Source organism: Toxorhynchites rutilus, chromosome 2 (assembly GCF_029784135.1).
Source record: "Toxorhynchites rutilus septentrionalis strain SRP chromosome 2, ASM2978413v1, whole genome shotgun sequence".
In the NCBI taxonomy this organism is placed as follows: domain Eukaryota; kingdom Metazoa; phylum Arthropoda; class Insecta; order Diptera; family Culicidae; genus Toxorhynchites; species Toxorhynchites rutilus.
Genome location: NC_073745.1, coordinates 321,268,680 through 321,286,599, shown reverse-complemented (window position 1 = coordinate 321,286,599; position 17,920 = coordinate 321,268,680). Strand labels below are relative to the sequence as shown.

Genomic DNA, 17,920 nt, shown 5'->3' with positions numbered 1-17,920 from the left:
TTCCACATGAGGACACTATACTATTGCAAGAAACTTAATACTTAGATAGTAGATTTCCTGTAAGTGGAACCACACTTTTTCACCGGAGAACGCTATATATCCACAGCAAAAACGGAGCTACCGAAAACACGTCTCGGATTCCCTTCTGGCCTAAGATGCACAAAAAGGCTCTTGGTGACACCGTTCATCAGCGCTTTCATGATAAACGAAGAGCTTGAATACAACAGCGACAACACGCTCCAATCGCTGTTCAATTATAACCGAGCGGATTTCCGAGCGGCGCTCGCTTATATACCGATTGGTGAATTCAATAGCCTGTTTTGAAAGCAATTTTAAGGCTATTGAAGCAAGTTTTTGGATCCAAAAGTAAAAAGTATATAATGCTTAGACATTTTATCTTTCGAATGAAGTGTTTATCATACCATTTCGTTCAGTTGTTTAGTAGAGATGTGCCATCCGCTCATGAGCTGTTCATTCGAATCGCTTCATCATAGTGAGCGGATTCGGATCGGCTCGCAATCAAAAAAACGCAGCTCATCAGCTCATTACGGAGCTGGAGCTGATGAGCTGTTGAGCTGTTGAGCTGTTGAGCTGATGAGCTGCTGAGCTGATGAGCTGTTGAGCTGTTGAGCTGATGAGCTGTTGAGCTGTTGAGCTGAAGAGCTGTTTAGCTGTTGAGCTGTTGAGCTGCTGAGCTGTTGAGCTGCATAGCTGTGGAGCGCAAAAAAGATGCCAGATAGGAAAAAAGGTTTTTGTTTTGAAGATATTCAATCGTTCGTTACTTCATTAAATTTTTCTAATATGGCCAAACAAAATAATACACATTATTATATGCTTGTAAATAAATTTAATATATTACATTGTTATTTAAACATTACTGTGGAAACACATACATTTATTTCCGCGTGCTGAATCAAAACAATTCAGAAAACCACCCGGCATAAATGTTGATGATTGATACTGGTTATATCCTCGGATGCAAAAAAAAAAATCTCGATGGTTGTTTTTCAAAAAACGTTGTCTCGGCCAATATTCCTGGAGGCATTCTATTTGGCTACTGCTGGTTTTTCTGTTGTTTAAGTTCAGCATATCCTAAGCATCTTCTATGTTGGATTTCAGCATACAGTATTTGTTGTATATTATATTATTAGAATTCATATCAGTTTTAGATTTTGTGCAATTACGAATTAAATTCGTTTATTTTTTGCTTTCCGTCTATTAAAAAATGCACACTATGCAATGTCCCATGGTGATTACGTTTCATATGCAATTGTGTGGACAACTGCAAAATTCAACTGAGCTGAAGAGCTGTTCCAAATTAGCAGCTCACTTGTATGAGCTGAACGGCTCTGAGCCGCTCACCATGATGAGCTGATTTGCCCATCTCTATTGTTTAGGAGCTATTAACGCTCAAAATCTCGGTCTCCAACGTAACGCTTTCGTTTTCGAAACTTTGATTTTGCACCCCGGTATAGAAATGAAGCATTGGCCTGTATTGTTGATGGCTCGCTGTCTAGAGCGACACCGAAACACTGAACTTATTGAATATCCAAATAACTACTTCAGTATCTCTCAGCAAAATTACATTTACAAAATTACAATTACATTACATTAAGATTATTCAATGTAATAAATCGGGATGCCTAAACATGTGTTAAACATAAATGTTGGGTGAGGAAACAGACGTTTTTGTGACTCGGACATTGTCTACTTACGTTTCTGTTCGAACACAAATTTTACCAAAGAGAGTCAGTGCGATTAAAATCAATGTCTACCGGTGTGCACAACTCAAATTCCTTTTGATTTGGAAATAAGCCGTATTGCTACAGAAGTGAAAAGACGAAACACGCAACTATCCTTCTGCAGAAATATTTTATTATTTTGTGGTATTAGATTTCTGTTATATGAGAGCTCAGTTTTTTAATTGGACCTGGGTGTTCACTAGGGTGACAATGTATGGAAAAAATTACATCATCGAATTTCAAAAACCGAGCATGTACAGTTTGTTTATTGGCTCCAAAAAATGCTCAATCGGACATGATTTAGGGGTGCCTCAAAGCGCTCAAAGTTTTGATTTTTTGATTCTCGGAAATCTTCCAAGTAAATTTGGAAAATCGAAATTTTTTTTTATGCCAAATGACTTAATAATGCATAAAACGTCGAAATCTGGAGTCATCTTGAAAAATAAATTGGCCGAAAATCGACCTTCTGGGACTTAGCCTATGTGGCAATGAAGGTATGGGAAAAAATAATTATCGAATTTAGAAAACCGACCATGTACATTGTGTTCAATAACTCGTCCTGTGCAAAGTTTCAGCTCAATCGGAAATTATTTAGGGGCGCCTCAAAGCACTCAGTTTTGATTTTTTGACCCAAAAGGTCGATTCGGCCAATAATTTTTTTTCGAGATGACACCATATTTCGACGTTTCATGCATTTTCAAGTCATTTGGCATCGAAAACAAAAATTTCGATTTTCCAAATTTCCTTGGAAGATTTTCGAGGATCAAAAAAGACGGGTGGGTAATGTCGGGGACATAACCGGAGTGACGTAGGACTATACAAAGGGGACAGCTTTTGTTAAATATATATTTTAAATATATTGTTTTATTTTCTTCTCCTACGTGAATACCTACCTATCTACCTGAAAAATGGATTAGTTTACTATTTACTCTTTATGAATATGTTGATGGTTCTGAAAAGAACCTTTGGTGTTGTGTTTTTGTTATCACTCGATATTCCCATCTTGTTCGGTTAAACCTTCCTGTTTAGCTATTGCGTTTGCCACTCGCCACAGCTTTCACAGTTGGAAAATTTCTTCCCATCCAGCTTGTGACATGTTGTTCAGTAAATTACATTTAATGCGACGTGCCGGAGAAACACTTTGCCACTCACTGAAACTAATTGTTGCCTTGATGAGCGCCGAACCGAAGCTGCTCTGTTCTTGATGCGGGTTTTCTGATTGTTGTGAGCAGCTTTGCAAGCCAACTCGAGCACTCCGACGGCCGAAACTCTATAATCGCTGTTAGGTATACTGGTGCTCCGGCACCAATCCGTTCGGCCTAGTTACCCTTGCGGAGCAATAAGTGTATGCGACCAACAGGGATCTGGAGCCCTGCACGGTTCGAGTGAGACTTTGCCTTTCCCTTAACTTGTCCTCTTTTGTTACGTCCACGATGCCGATGCCGTACAACCACACGGGTTTACGGTTTGAAAGAAAATAAGATATTTTTTTGGGGTCCGCGTGTTTTATACTCTAGCGGTACACACTCACAGGATAGAGACAAATCGGCAGACTCAGCCAGAGGGGCGAGTCCAACGAGACGAACGAATGAGCGTTAAAAGGGAGCGATGGCAAAAAAATACATTCATTACGATTTGTTCGCTCGTTGGATTCACATACAGGCTAAAAAGGGTCCTTTTCAGGATCACAAAATTATCTTCAATCTAAAGAGTTTATTGTTTTGTTATCACTCGATACCCCCTTCTTGTTCGGCTAAACCTTTCTGTTTAGCGATTGCATTTGCCACTCGCCACAGCTTTCACAGTTGGAAAATTTCTTCCCATCCAGCTTTGTGACATGTTGTACAGTAAATTACATTCAATGGCATGTCCCATTACCACCACTCAGTATCGGATTGGAGGTAATTTTAACCTGTAATTGAACATTTGCGATGACAGTGGTACAGTGTCGACTTTCAATGTGGGGTCATAATTTGGACGAACTCTATGTTTACAAAAATGTCCTGTCGCATTACAGGTCCGTCCAATTAGCTAAATGTCGACATAAGTGTAAATTACTGTACTTTCAATCTAGAAGTAATTTAAGAATTGGTGAAAATCAATAAGCTCAGAACAACTGCCAAATTCACATACTCATCTGATCCTGGCAAACAAATGATGAAAAAATCAATTTGTGTTTTATTATTATTTTGGATAATGTTTTAGAAAGCATTGAACTGTATTTCCTAAACTCTTTTTTGGAAGGTTTAATGGCCCTGAAAAGCGCCTTGTTTTATGGAAAGGTTCCAATTTAGTATACTTTGTACTCGTGGTTTTGAAAAAAACCATTTCGAACGCCCTAGATGCCGCCTTGTTCTGGATTTGCCATCAAAGCAGTTTGTATAAAGAACAAACTTTTTTCTTCTGCTACCTGATGCCGTTTTACGATTGCGTTTGCCACTCGCCACTCGCTGCAACTGCCTGTTGTCTTGATGTCCACCGAACCGAATGTGTTCTGTTCCGAATGCGGGTTTTCTTATCGTCGCGAGCAGCTTTGCCAGCTAACTCGATCACTTCGGCGGCCGAAACTATATAACGCCGGCTAGGTGGACTGGTGCACTGGTACTAACGCGCTCGGCCTAGCTACCCTTGCGGGGAACTCCAGATCAACACGGTTCGAGCGGGATTTTGCCTTTCCCTTCATTTTCCTCCTTTACCATGTCCAGACATGGCTGCTTGGGTTGGTTTGTTGATGTGTTCTGATGCGAAACGATGTGGTGTACGGCTTGAATGAGAATGATCGTTACGGCAGCGGAGCGGGGATTTTTAAGCTGACTGGCTGGCTCGAGAATTACGCATGTGTGAGACTGCGACCAATGTTTCGTTCATTTTTTTCTTTTTCCTTTCCAATCGTGCTTCATTCTATTTCGCTGCTGCTCTGGTTGCCCGTTTTGGTCGGTACGATTTGAGGAGCACAAAATGGACCAATAAAAAATGGGCACATAGTGCATTTTGACAATGCTTGATATTTCACAATTATTCAATTATTTATCTCAAGAAAAATGAAATGTTATTCGTTATGATAGATGCGTAGATATATTTCCTATCAATTGATGCAAAAACCTTTGCGATCTATTGAGAAATGCTCGAGTTATAAGCGTTCCAAATCTTGCATTTTTTCCTACTTGTTCAGTGCCTAGATTTCCATTTCACCCCCTATATATTCCGGTTAGACGTAGTCCTACGTCAAAAAACAAAACGCGATGTTAAAGTAAAATTGTGAAAAATTTCTACAAGAATCATCAGTTGGGGAATATTTTATAGTTAAATTCGTTTGTTGCCAATCAAACACTTTTGTGACGTGACCACATCTCACTTTTTGCGGTTTCCAACTGTTGAGCATTCATGTTGTATCTTCAGTTCTGTTTCAAAACAAATAAACAAACTTCGTTCTACGATTTGTCAACAATACATGAACGTAGATTTCAGTATATTCATTTTTTTTCCATAAAATACAAGAACTTTTCCAATATCGACATGCATTTTGTGCGCAAAATTAACAGGATTAACAAATCGTTGTCATGTAGCAAAATCAATAAAAAGTAATAAATACGAGTATTAATATATTGGAGCAAGCTATATATTAGGTTGGGGAAAAAGTAACCCATGATTTTTTGGTGAAATTCAAAACGTTTGCCCTATAGTGGGGGCAAAAGTGTGCACTTATTGAACTGAACTTCTGAGATAACTTGTAACAAAAATAAATGCTTTATCATTACCAGCGGAAGAAGCATCATTACTAGAGTTTGTAGGCACCATCAAGTGGGCTGTGGCGTGATGTTTTATGGGTGGTTAAGGGAGGCTGTTATGGTCGAACATGATTTTGTTATGTGCTGATTGATTCTTGGCACCTAGAAATATGATAATTTTAGAATCATACCATAGAGAGCTTTATCCAGTGCTCTGCAATTGTTCGCCTGATCCTCAGACTTACTGCTCACTCGTAAATACTGGTCTAAACCGCTCTAGGTGCTCGCTGGCACATCCCGGTAGAAGTAGCAATGTCAACAAAAAAATATTCAAATCATAAATCACTTACTGATATGAGCCTTTTCCTCAGAGTTGATTCAGAAATACCGAGGTCTGCCGAAGCCTCTGTCGGGCCATTTTGAGTTTTTTTTTTAGTTTTCTTCTTGTGGGTCCCGTTAAAAATTTGGTTGAAAACATTTTATAAATTTTTTTGAGAGCAAAATGCTGGTACGTGAAAAAATTAAATCAAAACAACGCAAAACTCTTATTACCTTATAGCTTCTTCCACTTTCATGAAACGAATCTTGTTTATATGTGTGAAATGCTGGTGTAATAATGTGCTAAATGAATACACTGTTGCCGAATTTTAGATATAAACACTCGACAAGAAGTTACACCTAAATATAAACACTCGATAAGAAATTTGGGAGCCAAAACGTGACATTGAAATTTATCAGAGATTTTTGAAAGGCTACGCATGAATGCAAGTTACAAATCATTTCAAAGGTGCTAGAACATACAAACCCTAGTTGTTTTAGGTTTTAAATTTTAAAAGTTCCATCTTTTTTCGACATCCAAAATTCATGGAAGGTATATTTTGCTTTCGAATATATTTTATATATTTTCCCAAACTATTATTTGGCTCAAAACTACCATGCTTCTACATTGGCCTATTCCAATTATACATAACTGATGGAGATGTGTGGTACTTTGAGGCAAAACATAAGACTCAAGTTGATAATGTGTATGCTTCACATTGCGAAACTAAAAACACGTAGTTTCAAAATGCTGTATGTTTCAGCTATAATATATAACGAATTTACAGCGTCTTCGATGCCACGCTCAAAATTTTTAAGTGATTATACTCTACTTATTTTGTTGTCGAATGTATTTTTTTTTCTAAAATTAAGTTTTATGTTTTGCCTCGAAACTACCACGGATTTACTAATTAGTTAGGTGTGATTGAACTAAGCTAATGTAAACGTGAGAGAGTTTTGAGGCAAAACAGGACATTATTTTAAAAAAAGTATACCAAGAAAACAAGACTAATTTTTCTTTATTTAATTAGTATTTTATGTTATATAAACAGTTAAAAAAATAAAAATAGCTAGGGACCTTGTTGTCTCGACCAACACGCCAATGCAGCTTAATATTTTTACTGGAAAGTTTGTCTGAAAACCCGTCATTTCTTGTTGAAAGATCGATCAATCGGATCAAAAGCGACAAATTTTCAAAAATGGCAAATCAGTGAAGAATCAGATTTTCTCGACTCTCTTAACCCATCTTGTGCCGAGCGTTCGAAAAATCGAACAACAACTTTGTTAATTTTTCATGTCTCTAGAAAGAAACTATATGGTAATGTTTTTGCACCAAAAGATAGCCTAATTAGTCAGCTACCACTTACCATCAATTTCATTTAATTTTGTGTGAAGGTGTTTTCAATTTTAATGAAAAAACCCCAATAAAATACAAACATATGTTAACTTTCCTACAGTATTACTTTGATAAAAGATCACACATTGTGGTGCAGGGTAAAAGTCTTACGATTGAGTCCTCTGGAGCAAAATAACAGCCGGAGAAATTGATTGTTCGAAAAATCGTTGGCCATAACGAACTTTTTTTCTGTTGAATCAATACCAACAAATCTAACCTCTGCAGCACATTTTGGTTCATTTACTTTGGAAGACGGAAGGTTTTTATCATTCGTTTTTGCATTTTCAATTGAGAATGTTTGTAAGCATCGATGAATTTACCAAATATTCTCGAAAAGTTACATTTTTGTCCGTAATAACTGTTCGTGTACGACGAATAAATTATTCAGTCATCAACCATATCCAACTCGGCAGTAAATCGAGTGCTTACTGTATTGGGCATTGATTGCACAGTTACACCGCATCGATGCCTGCCGCAATTATGAGTTCCGGGACCCCTCGATATAAAAGGGATTGTTGTAGATGTAGGAGGCTCTATTGTTCCAGTCGCTTTAGTTAGCAGCAGCAGTCCAACCATCATACCGTTTCTCTCATCATTTATATTAAATATTGTGTTAATTAGATCGTAGTGTAGTAAATTAGATAAATGAAATAAAAATTGAAATTGTGCTTACCTGGGAATCCTTGGAATACGCGCCAAACCACCTGAAAAGAAAAGGAAGAAAAACTCACCGTTGTCACCGTTGTGTCCGCTGATACCTGGAATTTGTCCATTCAACTGAGCCGTCGACATCTGGTCCTTCGAACCGGATCAGCGTCGAACTCCGCTGATCCACACCCTGCCCTGTGAGTTGGTACGGACTGTACCCTAAGATACGCCATTAGAGGAAAGGAGAACTCGAAAAAATCGCCATCTTGCTGTTGTATGCTACCGCATGCTGATTTTGCTGATTTTGCTGATGCTGGAATACTGCTGCTGAAAGTCAACCACCTAAATTGAAGACGGTCACCTTTGCAGTTGCATCGGAAACTTACAAGGCATTTATTTGCCTCAATAAGGTAATTGAGGTTCCATCTTTTCTTACTCTCCCAGTCAGGGCTACGCGGTCTTCTGATTTACAGATCCTTCCATCATCATGTCCACGGATCGTCGCATCAAGGGACTCAAGCTGCGACAAAAAAGCCTACTGACATCTTTCAACGCTATCAGGCAATTCGTTGACGATTACGACGATGATAGAGATGCAAATGAAGTTCCGGTCCGTCTGGAGAGCATCATCAAGCTCTGGGTCGACTTCAACACCGTGCAGACGGAGCTTGAGAGTCTCGACGAAGGAATTCTTGACGAGCAGTTGAAATTACGTACGGAAGTCGAGACGGCGTACTATCGAGTAAAGGGTTTTCTTCTGGCCAACAATAAATCGAACCTCCTGCATGTACCAAGTTTTCCCTCAGCTGGATATGTCCCTCCATCGTCATCGCACGTGCGCTTGCCCGACGTAAAACTTCCCGTATTCAATGGAAACCTAGATACCTGGTTGAACTTCCATGATCTGTATATTTCGCTTGTGCACTCGTCGGTCGAACTTTCCAATATACAAAAGTTCTACTATTTGCGGTCATCGTTGTCAGGAGACGCGCTAAAGTTAATACAAACGATTCCAATTAGTTCTAACAATTACGTTGTGGCTTGGAATCTGCTTATTGAGCATTTCCAAAATCCTGTGCGCCTCAAACAGTCATATGTAGATGCTTTGTTCGAGTTTCCATCGGTTAAAAAGGAGTCAGCAACAGAATTGCATCCATTAGTGGAAAAATTTGAGGCAAACGTCAAAGTTCTTCAACAATTAGGAGAAAAAACGCAGTTTTGGGATGTTTTGCTGGTCCGAATGTTGAGCAGCCATCTAGATTCTACGACGAGGAGAGACTGGGAAGAATTTTCTGCCTCTAAGGACACAGCCACGTTTAAGGATCTGACGTCATTCATTCAACGAAGAGTTACCGTGCTGCAAGCCATCCAGGGAAGTAAACCCGAAGCTCAGTCAGTCATCCAGCCGAAGAAACCAATCCAACGCCCAGTTACTAACCATGGAGCGACTCAAATAAATCCGAGGAAGTGTGTCCTATGCGCGGAGCATCACCCTCTTTATCAATGCATCACGTTTGCCAAGCTGAATAGTGAAGAAAAGGAGAAGGAAGTTCGTCGTCATCGACTCTGCCGCAATTGCTTGCGAAAAGGTCATTTTATTAAAGAATGTCCGTCATCCAGTAGTTGTAGGAGGTGCCGCAGCCGACATCATACACAACTTTGTCCTGGTATACCGCCGTCTACCACAGAAGAAATGAAACGGCCAACGGAACCATCCAAAAGTGAACTACCTACACCCTCAGCGTCGGCCACCGTGGTCGAATCCGTCAGTTACTCTTCAGCTGGGCTCCAACGGAAGATTGTTTTGCTTGCTACAGCTATAGTCATCGTAGTTGACGACAAAGGAGTCGAACATGTGGCACGGGCTCTGTTGGACTCCGGAAGTGAATGCTGTTTCATCACTGAATCATTTTCGCAGCGGATCAAAGCATACCGCAGCAAAATTCAACTTCCGATTGCTGGTATCGGTCACTCAACAACGCATGCTCACCAGAAACTTCTCACTACTGTACGATCTCGTTCTGATAAGTTCTCCGTCAGATTAGAGTTTCTCGTTTTGCCACGCATTACCGTTGAGCTGCCGTCGATCTCCATCGATTCCTCGTCTTGGACGATCCCACCGGATATTCAGCTGGCAGATCCGTCGTTTTGTACAACTAGTTCCATCGATATCATTCTAGGAGCAGAAGTGTTTTTTGACTTGTTCAAGGTTTCGGGTCGCATTCCCCTCGGCGACAACCTTCCAGTGCTCGTGAACTCCGTGCTTGGCTGGGTAGTGTCGGGAAAGTCCACATCCGGTCAGTCATCTGCTCCCGTGATTGTAAACGTCGCAACCGTCGAAAATTTACAGTGCCTTATGGAAAAGTTTTGGTCCATTGAAGAGGACACCGCATCTACGTGCTACTCCGTAGAAGAAACCGCGTGTGAAGAACACTTCCGTCGTACAATCACTCGCAATCCAGATGGTCGCTACGTAGTGCGCCTTCCTTTGAAGCAAGAAGTACTCTTGGGCTTGGTCGACAACCGACGCACCGCTCTTCGAAGATTTCACCATCTTGAAGGTCGCCTTATACGCAACACGGAGCAGCATCAGCAGTATCGAACCTTTCTAGAGGATTATTATGCTCTTGGCCACATGCAACACGTGTTTGATCATGAAAATCCACCCCGTCCCTGCTACCATCTTCCGCACCACGCAGTAATACGGGAGGACAGCTCGACAACGAAACTGCGTGTGGTCTTCGACGCGTCGTGCAAAACCCCGAACGGACCATCGCTAAACGACGCTCTCATGATGGGTCCTATTGTCCAGGAAGAACTCCGCTCAATCATTATGCGTTCTCGGACACACCAAGTGATGTTGATCGCCGACATCAAGCAGATGTATCGTCAAGTTTTGGTGGACAACCAAGACACACCGCTGCAACGAATCGTCTGGAGATCCTCTCCCAACAACTCAATCGAAACATACGAGCTGAAGACTGTCACCTACGGCACCGCTAGCGCTCCATATCTCGCTACGAGAGTTCTCCAACAACTAGCCGACGACGAAAAAGATAATTATCCCGAAGCGGTCGACGTGCTGCGTAGAGATTTCTACGTTGATGACCTTTTCTCTGGAGGACGTAACACGACGGAGACTTCTAACCTCCGCCGACAACTCGAAGCTCTTCTCTCCAAGGGTGGATTCGAACTTCGCAAATGGGCATCTAATGAGCCAGCCGTTCTTGAGGACGTACCGCCCGAAAACCGTGCTCTCAAATCTTCAGTTGATTTCGATCGAGACCAATGTATTAAAACACTCGGATTGCATTGGGAACCGACAACTGACCAGCTTCGGTACAAAATCCAGCTTCCGTCTACAGAAGATTCTCCCTTCACTAAACGCATCGCACTTTCCTACATCGCTCGACTGTTCGACCCGCTAGGCCTAGTGGGCCCAGTTGTAACTACCGCCAAAATCTTCATGCAAACACTGTGGACGCTGAAGGATAACGACGGTAGGACTTGGAGTTGGGACGCTGAGCTCCCTCCGAATCTGAAGGAACGCTGGTACGAGTATCAATCGCAACTCCCACGGCTGAACGACCTGCGTATCAACCGCTGCATTCTGATTCCGAATCCAGAAAAGGTACAGCTACATTTTTTCTCCGACGCTTCGGAACGCGCATACGGAACATGTGTCTACGTTCGATCTACTAACGCTACCGGCACTGTCAATGTTTCCCTTCTCACTGCAAGGTCTAAGGTAGCTCCTTTGAAAAATCAAAGTATTCCCCGATTAGAGCTGTGTGGGGCTCTCTCGTCCGCCGAGTTGTACGAAAGAGTGACGTCATCGCTTCAAACACCAGCAGAAACCTACTTCTGGGTCGATTCGACTATTGTCATCTGCTGGCTCAAATCGTGTCCATCGGCGTGGACTACTTTTGTCGCAAATCGCGTCTCCAAAATCCAGACCAAAACACGGAACTGCTCATGGAATCACGTAGCGGGTCAACAGAACCCCGCAGACCATATTTCTAGAGGGCTTCCGGCTGAAACGCTCCTCATTTCCCAGCTTTGGTGGCAGGGTCCACACTGGTTGAAAAATGATCCCAGTGAATGGCCCATTCAGCAACACGATGGTACACCTCATCTCGGGGCGCTCGTAGAAGCGAGAAAAACACCACCTGCAGTCGCCTCCGCATCTGTTGAACCTACGTTCGTCGATCATTTAGTAGCACGATTCTCAAACTTCCAGCGTTTAGTTCGAGCAGTAGCCTACTGTTATCGGTTTGTACGGAACAGCAGGCGAAAGTTACCAGATGAATCAACAGCGACCTACTTAACAGCAGACGAGCGGAAGGAAGCGGAAGCAGTCATCATTCGTTTGATCCAGCAGCAGACCTTCAGTTGCGAGTACAACAGCCTGGAAAGAGCACAACCTGTACATCCGAAATCTCGCATCCGATGGTTCGATCCGTTCTTGGGAGCAGACAAGCTCATTCGCATTGGTGGCAGGTTGGGGAAAACTACGCAGCATTATGATAGCAAGCACCAGATTTTACTCCCCGCCTCGCATCAGTTCTCGGTTCTACTCATTCGCTACTACCATTTACAGCATTTGCACGCAGCGCCCCAACTACTCCTGAATCTTCTCCGTCTACGATACTGGATCACAGGGGCCAGAAACCTGGCCAAACAAGTGGTCCACAAATGCGTTATTTGTATCAGAGCGCGCCCGAAATTGTTAGAGCAATTCATGGCTGAACTTCCAGCGTCTCGAGTCACCGCAGCTCGACCGTTCTCCGTGACTGGCGTTGACTATTGGGGACCAATTCAACTGAAACCACCGCATCGACGAGCTGTACCCATAAAAGCATATGTTGCAGTCTTTGTGTGCTTTGTCACAAAGGCTGTCCACATAGAGTTGGTTGCTGACCTGAGTACGGCAAAATTCATCGAAGCTTTTCGCAGGTTCGTCTCCCGTCGAGGTTTGTGTGCAGAAATGTATAGCGACAATGGTCGAAACTTCGTCGGTGCAGCAAACGAACTCCGCCAGCTCGTTCGTAGCGAATCACATCAAAAGGCAATCGCTCAAGAATGTACCAACAATAGTATACGCTGGCATTTCAATCCGCCCAAAGCCTCACACTTTGGTGGCCTGTGGGAGGCCGCAATAGCATCGGCGCAGAAGCACTTTGTGCGAGTTCTAGGTACACACACGCTCGCTTATGATTCGATGGAAACATTGCTGACGCAAATTGAGTGCTGCCTGAATTCTCGCCCGCTCGTGGCCCTCGCCGACGATCCGTCTGACTTAGAGGCACTCACACCAGGTCATTTTCTGACTGGTTCTGCCCTAAAAGCCGTTCCAGACATTGATGTAGCCGAAATTCCGTTCAACCGACTTCGACAATGGCAACAAACTCAAAAATTATTCCAGCAGGTATGGAGGAGGTGGCATCTGGAATACCTGTCGACACTGCAATCGCGAACTAAATGGTGCAAACCGCCTATCAGCATCGAAAAGGGACAGCTGGCGATCATCAAGGATGATAATTCACCACCGATGAATTGGCCAACCGGAAAAATTATTGAAACCCATCCGGGCGACGACGGAACAACTCGAGTAGTCACGCTACAAACTCCGAGTGGTCGATATACTCGGCCTATTTCAAAAATATGCCTGCTCCCTATAGCGTCTGCAGAAGAGAAGACATCATCCATTTGTCGCATTGTGCATCTCCATTGCTCATGAAACAAGTGCTGCATCCATAAGTTCAATGAACACAGTAACATCACCCACAGAAGAATACCACCAAGAGTTCATTCACTTCCAACGCCTGCCGACTATGCATACTCACCGCTTGTAACTATCGTACATGTTGTACCCTCGCTACACCCAGCTGAAATCAATACTCACCCGGTCAAGGACTTACCTTCATCAAAACAACGGCTTCGTCGCAGCTCTCCATCGCATCGCATTCCACAACCGAATCATCAATCCTGTTTCCGTTCTCTTCATGATAATACTTACCTGATCGTGTGGCTGCACCTGAAATAAAACGATTCTCAGAACCCATCTACTTCTGCATCAGTACCTGGAATGAAAACATCAAACAAATCAACCATCCAAGGGGATGCCACCTTGGAAAATACTACCACACCAGAAATGTATCAACAATAACGACATGACATTTCTGAGGGGCCAGCATGTTCGTGTACGACGAATAAATTATTCAGTCATCAACCATATCCAACTCGGCAGTAAATCGAGTGCTTACTGTATTGGGCATTGATTGCACAGTTACACCGCATCGATGCCTGCCGCAATTATGAGTTCCGGGACCCCTCGATATAAAAGGGATTGTTGTAGATGTAGGAGGCTCTATTGTTCCAGTCGCTTTAGTTAGCAGCAGCAGTCCAACCATCATACCGTTTCTCTCATCATTTATATTAAATATTGTGTTAATTAGATCGTAGTGTAGTAAATTAGATAAATGAAATAAAAATTGAAATTGTTCTTACCTGGGAATCCTTGGAATACGCGCCAAACCACCTGAAAAGAAAAGGAAGAAAAACTCACCGTTGTCACCGTTGTGTCCGCTGATACCTGGAATTTGTCCATTCAACTGAGCCGTCGACAATAACCTTAGGTGATGGTGGTCCGTAGAATTCCGCTTGTGGAGGAGTTAGAGGGAATCATCAATTCGTGGAACGAAAATTTTAATGAGCTGGTGTGAATCTTTTTCCACCGGATCCGGTGGACGATCTCAACGATGAAGCATACCTAAATGGTGATCGTTTTCAACTGAATAATAACCTTCCAACTCTCAATGCCATTGTTTTACCGCAGCATATTTGTGCTTTGCAGGTTTTGGAAAATGTTCGACTTTTCGGGAAATGGATAATCGGGAAGAAAAAAAAATTCTTAAGCATTGTGTTCAGTTCCACACCGACCGAACTGAAGTGACAGCATCTCGCGGTATGCAGAATTTGCACACCACACCACATACCACGAGTTACCCCTCCCATATTGCAACTATGAGCCAGCCATCGCTAAAGCACGCTGTGCTCGACGGCATAAAAATCGACGGTGCTTGTCGCGGCACGGCATTCAGTTTTACGTGAGCAGTGGTGCAGTGCACATCGGAGCAAGTAGCAGCAGCAAGAATATCAACAACAACAGCAGCAGCAGCAATGAAACTGCATCGTCGGCAGTAAGAAGTTGCACCGCCGGCAAGAAGAAACCCGTATAGAGGCGAATGAACTGCAAAGTTTAAAGCCTCTTAAAAACAAAGAAAGAAGAAGAAGAAACCCGTTCCGGTGCTACATCATAAATGTGACGCGCCTACTGCGGAGCGCATCAGTCGTTACCCAACCATCGCGAAGTGAACATCGATGGGAAATAGAAATTAAAAAAGAGAAAAACAGTGTAAATAAAAATGATAGTGTGAAAGGTTATAAGTCTCCGGTGTTTGCATCCGACCGCCGGAACATCCAATCTTCCACCTCTGCCGCAATAAAAAGAGTAAAGGTTTTCTAACGGAGTTTTGGGAAAGCCTTTCTCAAGGCTCATCGAGTAAAAGCGGTTGATGCTAGCCAAGCTAGTCCAGTCCAACTGCGACGTTGGCTTCATGAGGCGAAGCCAACCCAAGGAGTCTGGCCCAGTTGCCCTCCTGGGAAGGAACACAGCGGTTCCTGCTCCCACCCGGCTCGGTTCCCGCTGGGAACGCGAGCACCCTTATCGACCGGCGCATTACAGTCCACTGCAGCCCCAACACATTGAAATTTCTCCACCGCCAACTATATAAATAACAGCATTAGGCTTCGTTTGCAAGGAATAAGTTAAATATACATGCAATAAGATAGATCACATCTCACAATAGGTGAATTAATTCAGGTTTATACTTGAAGACTTTAATCCACTTGTGCTGGTTCGTCCCGGAATGTGAAATTAATGCATTTATGAATGCCGTATATTTGATGATTGAAGTTGATTGGAGATGATTGAAGTGACTCATATTCCGAACACTTAAGCTTTGATGGCCATTAAATAGTGTCTCATTACTCAAAATGGTACTTTTTACTTGACTGCAATAAAATTGATTTACAAACACATATTCATGGTAAAAAACTAAAAAAATGTTTAACCACATTTGTCTCTAATTCCGAACACCATTTTTGGCTCTGACTCATATTCCGAACACTTTTGTCTCAAATACCGAACAGCGAAAATGCCTTTTCGAAAAAAAAAAACAAAACTTTTGAACTACTGGGCGGATTTATTTGATCGATATATCAAATTCAAGCCAATTAATTAGTCTTTTTTAGAAAAATGCTATACTCACAAAATCTTGCATTTTGTTTTTGTAATCATTGATTGTACTTGCTTTTTATTGAAAAAATAACGATGTTCGTTTTTTACGGAATCTACTAACGCCAACTTTTTATCACTAGTTTTGACAGTCACATTTTTTTGCAAAGGCTTAGTATCATGAATTATACGCTGTATCGATACTTGTAATTGATGTTAAAATGAAGGCTATAACCCAAAGAATGTCAGAGTTTTGATTATTCAACGATTTATAACATTAAAGTTCAGTAAATTTACATTTGAAAATGAAGTGTTCAGAATTTGAATAATGCGTAGAAACTTGATTCATATTCCGAACACTACTTCAATACTAATTTTAATGAAGATTTCTGCATAAAATATATTTTATTTTTTCATCCATTTATTGTAGATTTTTACATTCTCTAGCACTTAACATGAAAACAGCAAACAAAATAGTTGAAACAACTACGAAAACTGAAAAATTAATTATGCTTGTTTTTTACGGAATTTGCTAACGAACATTCTATCTTTGGTTTTGACTGTCACTTTTTTGCAAATGTTTAATATTATAAATTATAGGCTGTATCGATACCTGTAAATGATGTCAAAATCAAGCCTATATCCCAATGAATGTCTGTGTTTTCATTATTCAATTATTTATAACATAAAAGTTTAGTAAATTTATATTTAAAAATGAAGTGTTCGGAATTTGAGACTGTTCGGAATATGAGATAAAACGGTAGTATGTTTGTACTTGCAAAAAAATAGTGCGGGTTTCAGCAAATGTTCGATTTTTCGAACAATCATTTCGCGGAAAATGGAAGATGGGAAAAAAATATTCTTGAACATTGGGGTTTCTTTAGCGTCAATAATCAAAATTACACCAATAGCTTTTGTCAAAAAATTAATTTTTACGGCTTGGTCGTTAATGGGTTAATCAATGGTGGTCTTCGCTCAGGGCAAAATAAAAAAAAAAATGATTCACAAATTGTATATGAAAAATAAATATACAAAATTGGGCACCCATTTCTTAGAAAATGTTTCGTTCCAATATAAATAATAGTTTAATTCCATTAGCATACAAAAACTGCTGTTAGCTTTATTGTTGAAGACATAGAGGATGAATAATTTCATATAGATTCACGCTTTTTTAAATCTAGAAATGAAACCATCTACGAAAATAACCTTAGTGGTTAATAAACGAAGGACAAATACAAAACGTTCAAACCAATGCAACACAACCGATTGATTCGTGAAAAACTCTTTGTTACTTGTAGGAGGAAACGTAGAACTTCTCGAGTGATTCATTGGAAGGTTAGAAAACACAGAGGGCAATTAAAAACTAAAATTGATCTCATCAAGGGATGAGATTCATTGGCAATTCATACCAATGGAACAAAGATAACCTTAAAGCAGTAAATGCATATAATGCAAAGCATAAACGGTTCGTAATGTATCGAGTACTTGAAAGTATGAACCTAAAATAGATTGATACTGATCGTTGGTAATTGTAAACTATTTGAAAGGAACGATACTAACTGAAATAATATTCAGATAACACATTTAAAGTGACCTTTCAAAGTATGATCTGTAATCATTCCTCATCCGTAATTTTTTTTTCGCAGAGCTACTTTAGCTGCTGCCACGAGAATCGCTTTTTGATAACTATATTCGACCCTAATGCGTGAGCAGCATTCCCGCACCGACTCCAGAGAGATACTCCACCTCCACTGGCCGATTGAAATCGTATCTCCAAGGCGTTACACAA

The 17,920-nt window shown here is 41.3% G+C and overlaps 1 protein-coding gene across 1 annotated transcript; it reads left to right on the top strand.

Annotated features, from left to right (window-relative positions):
• Window positions 1-8,319: 8,319 nt before the first annotated feature.
• Window positions 8,320-13,572, top strand: LOC129767084 (uncharacterized). Its single transcript, XM_055767703.1, has one exon. The coding sequence runs from the start codon at window positions 8,320-8,322 to the stop codon at window positions 13,570-13,572; it is 5,253 nt and encodes a 1,750-aa protein (XP_055623678.1).
• The last annotated feature ends 4,348 nt before the right edge of the window (window positions 13,573-17,920 follow it).

What these genes read in the sequence shown, in the direction of transcription:
- LOC129767084 (XM_055767703.1), top strand. Translation starts at nt 8,320, where the DNA reads ATGTCCACGGATCGTCGCATCAAGGGACTCAAGCTGCGACAAAAAAGC.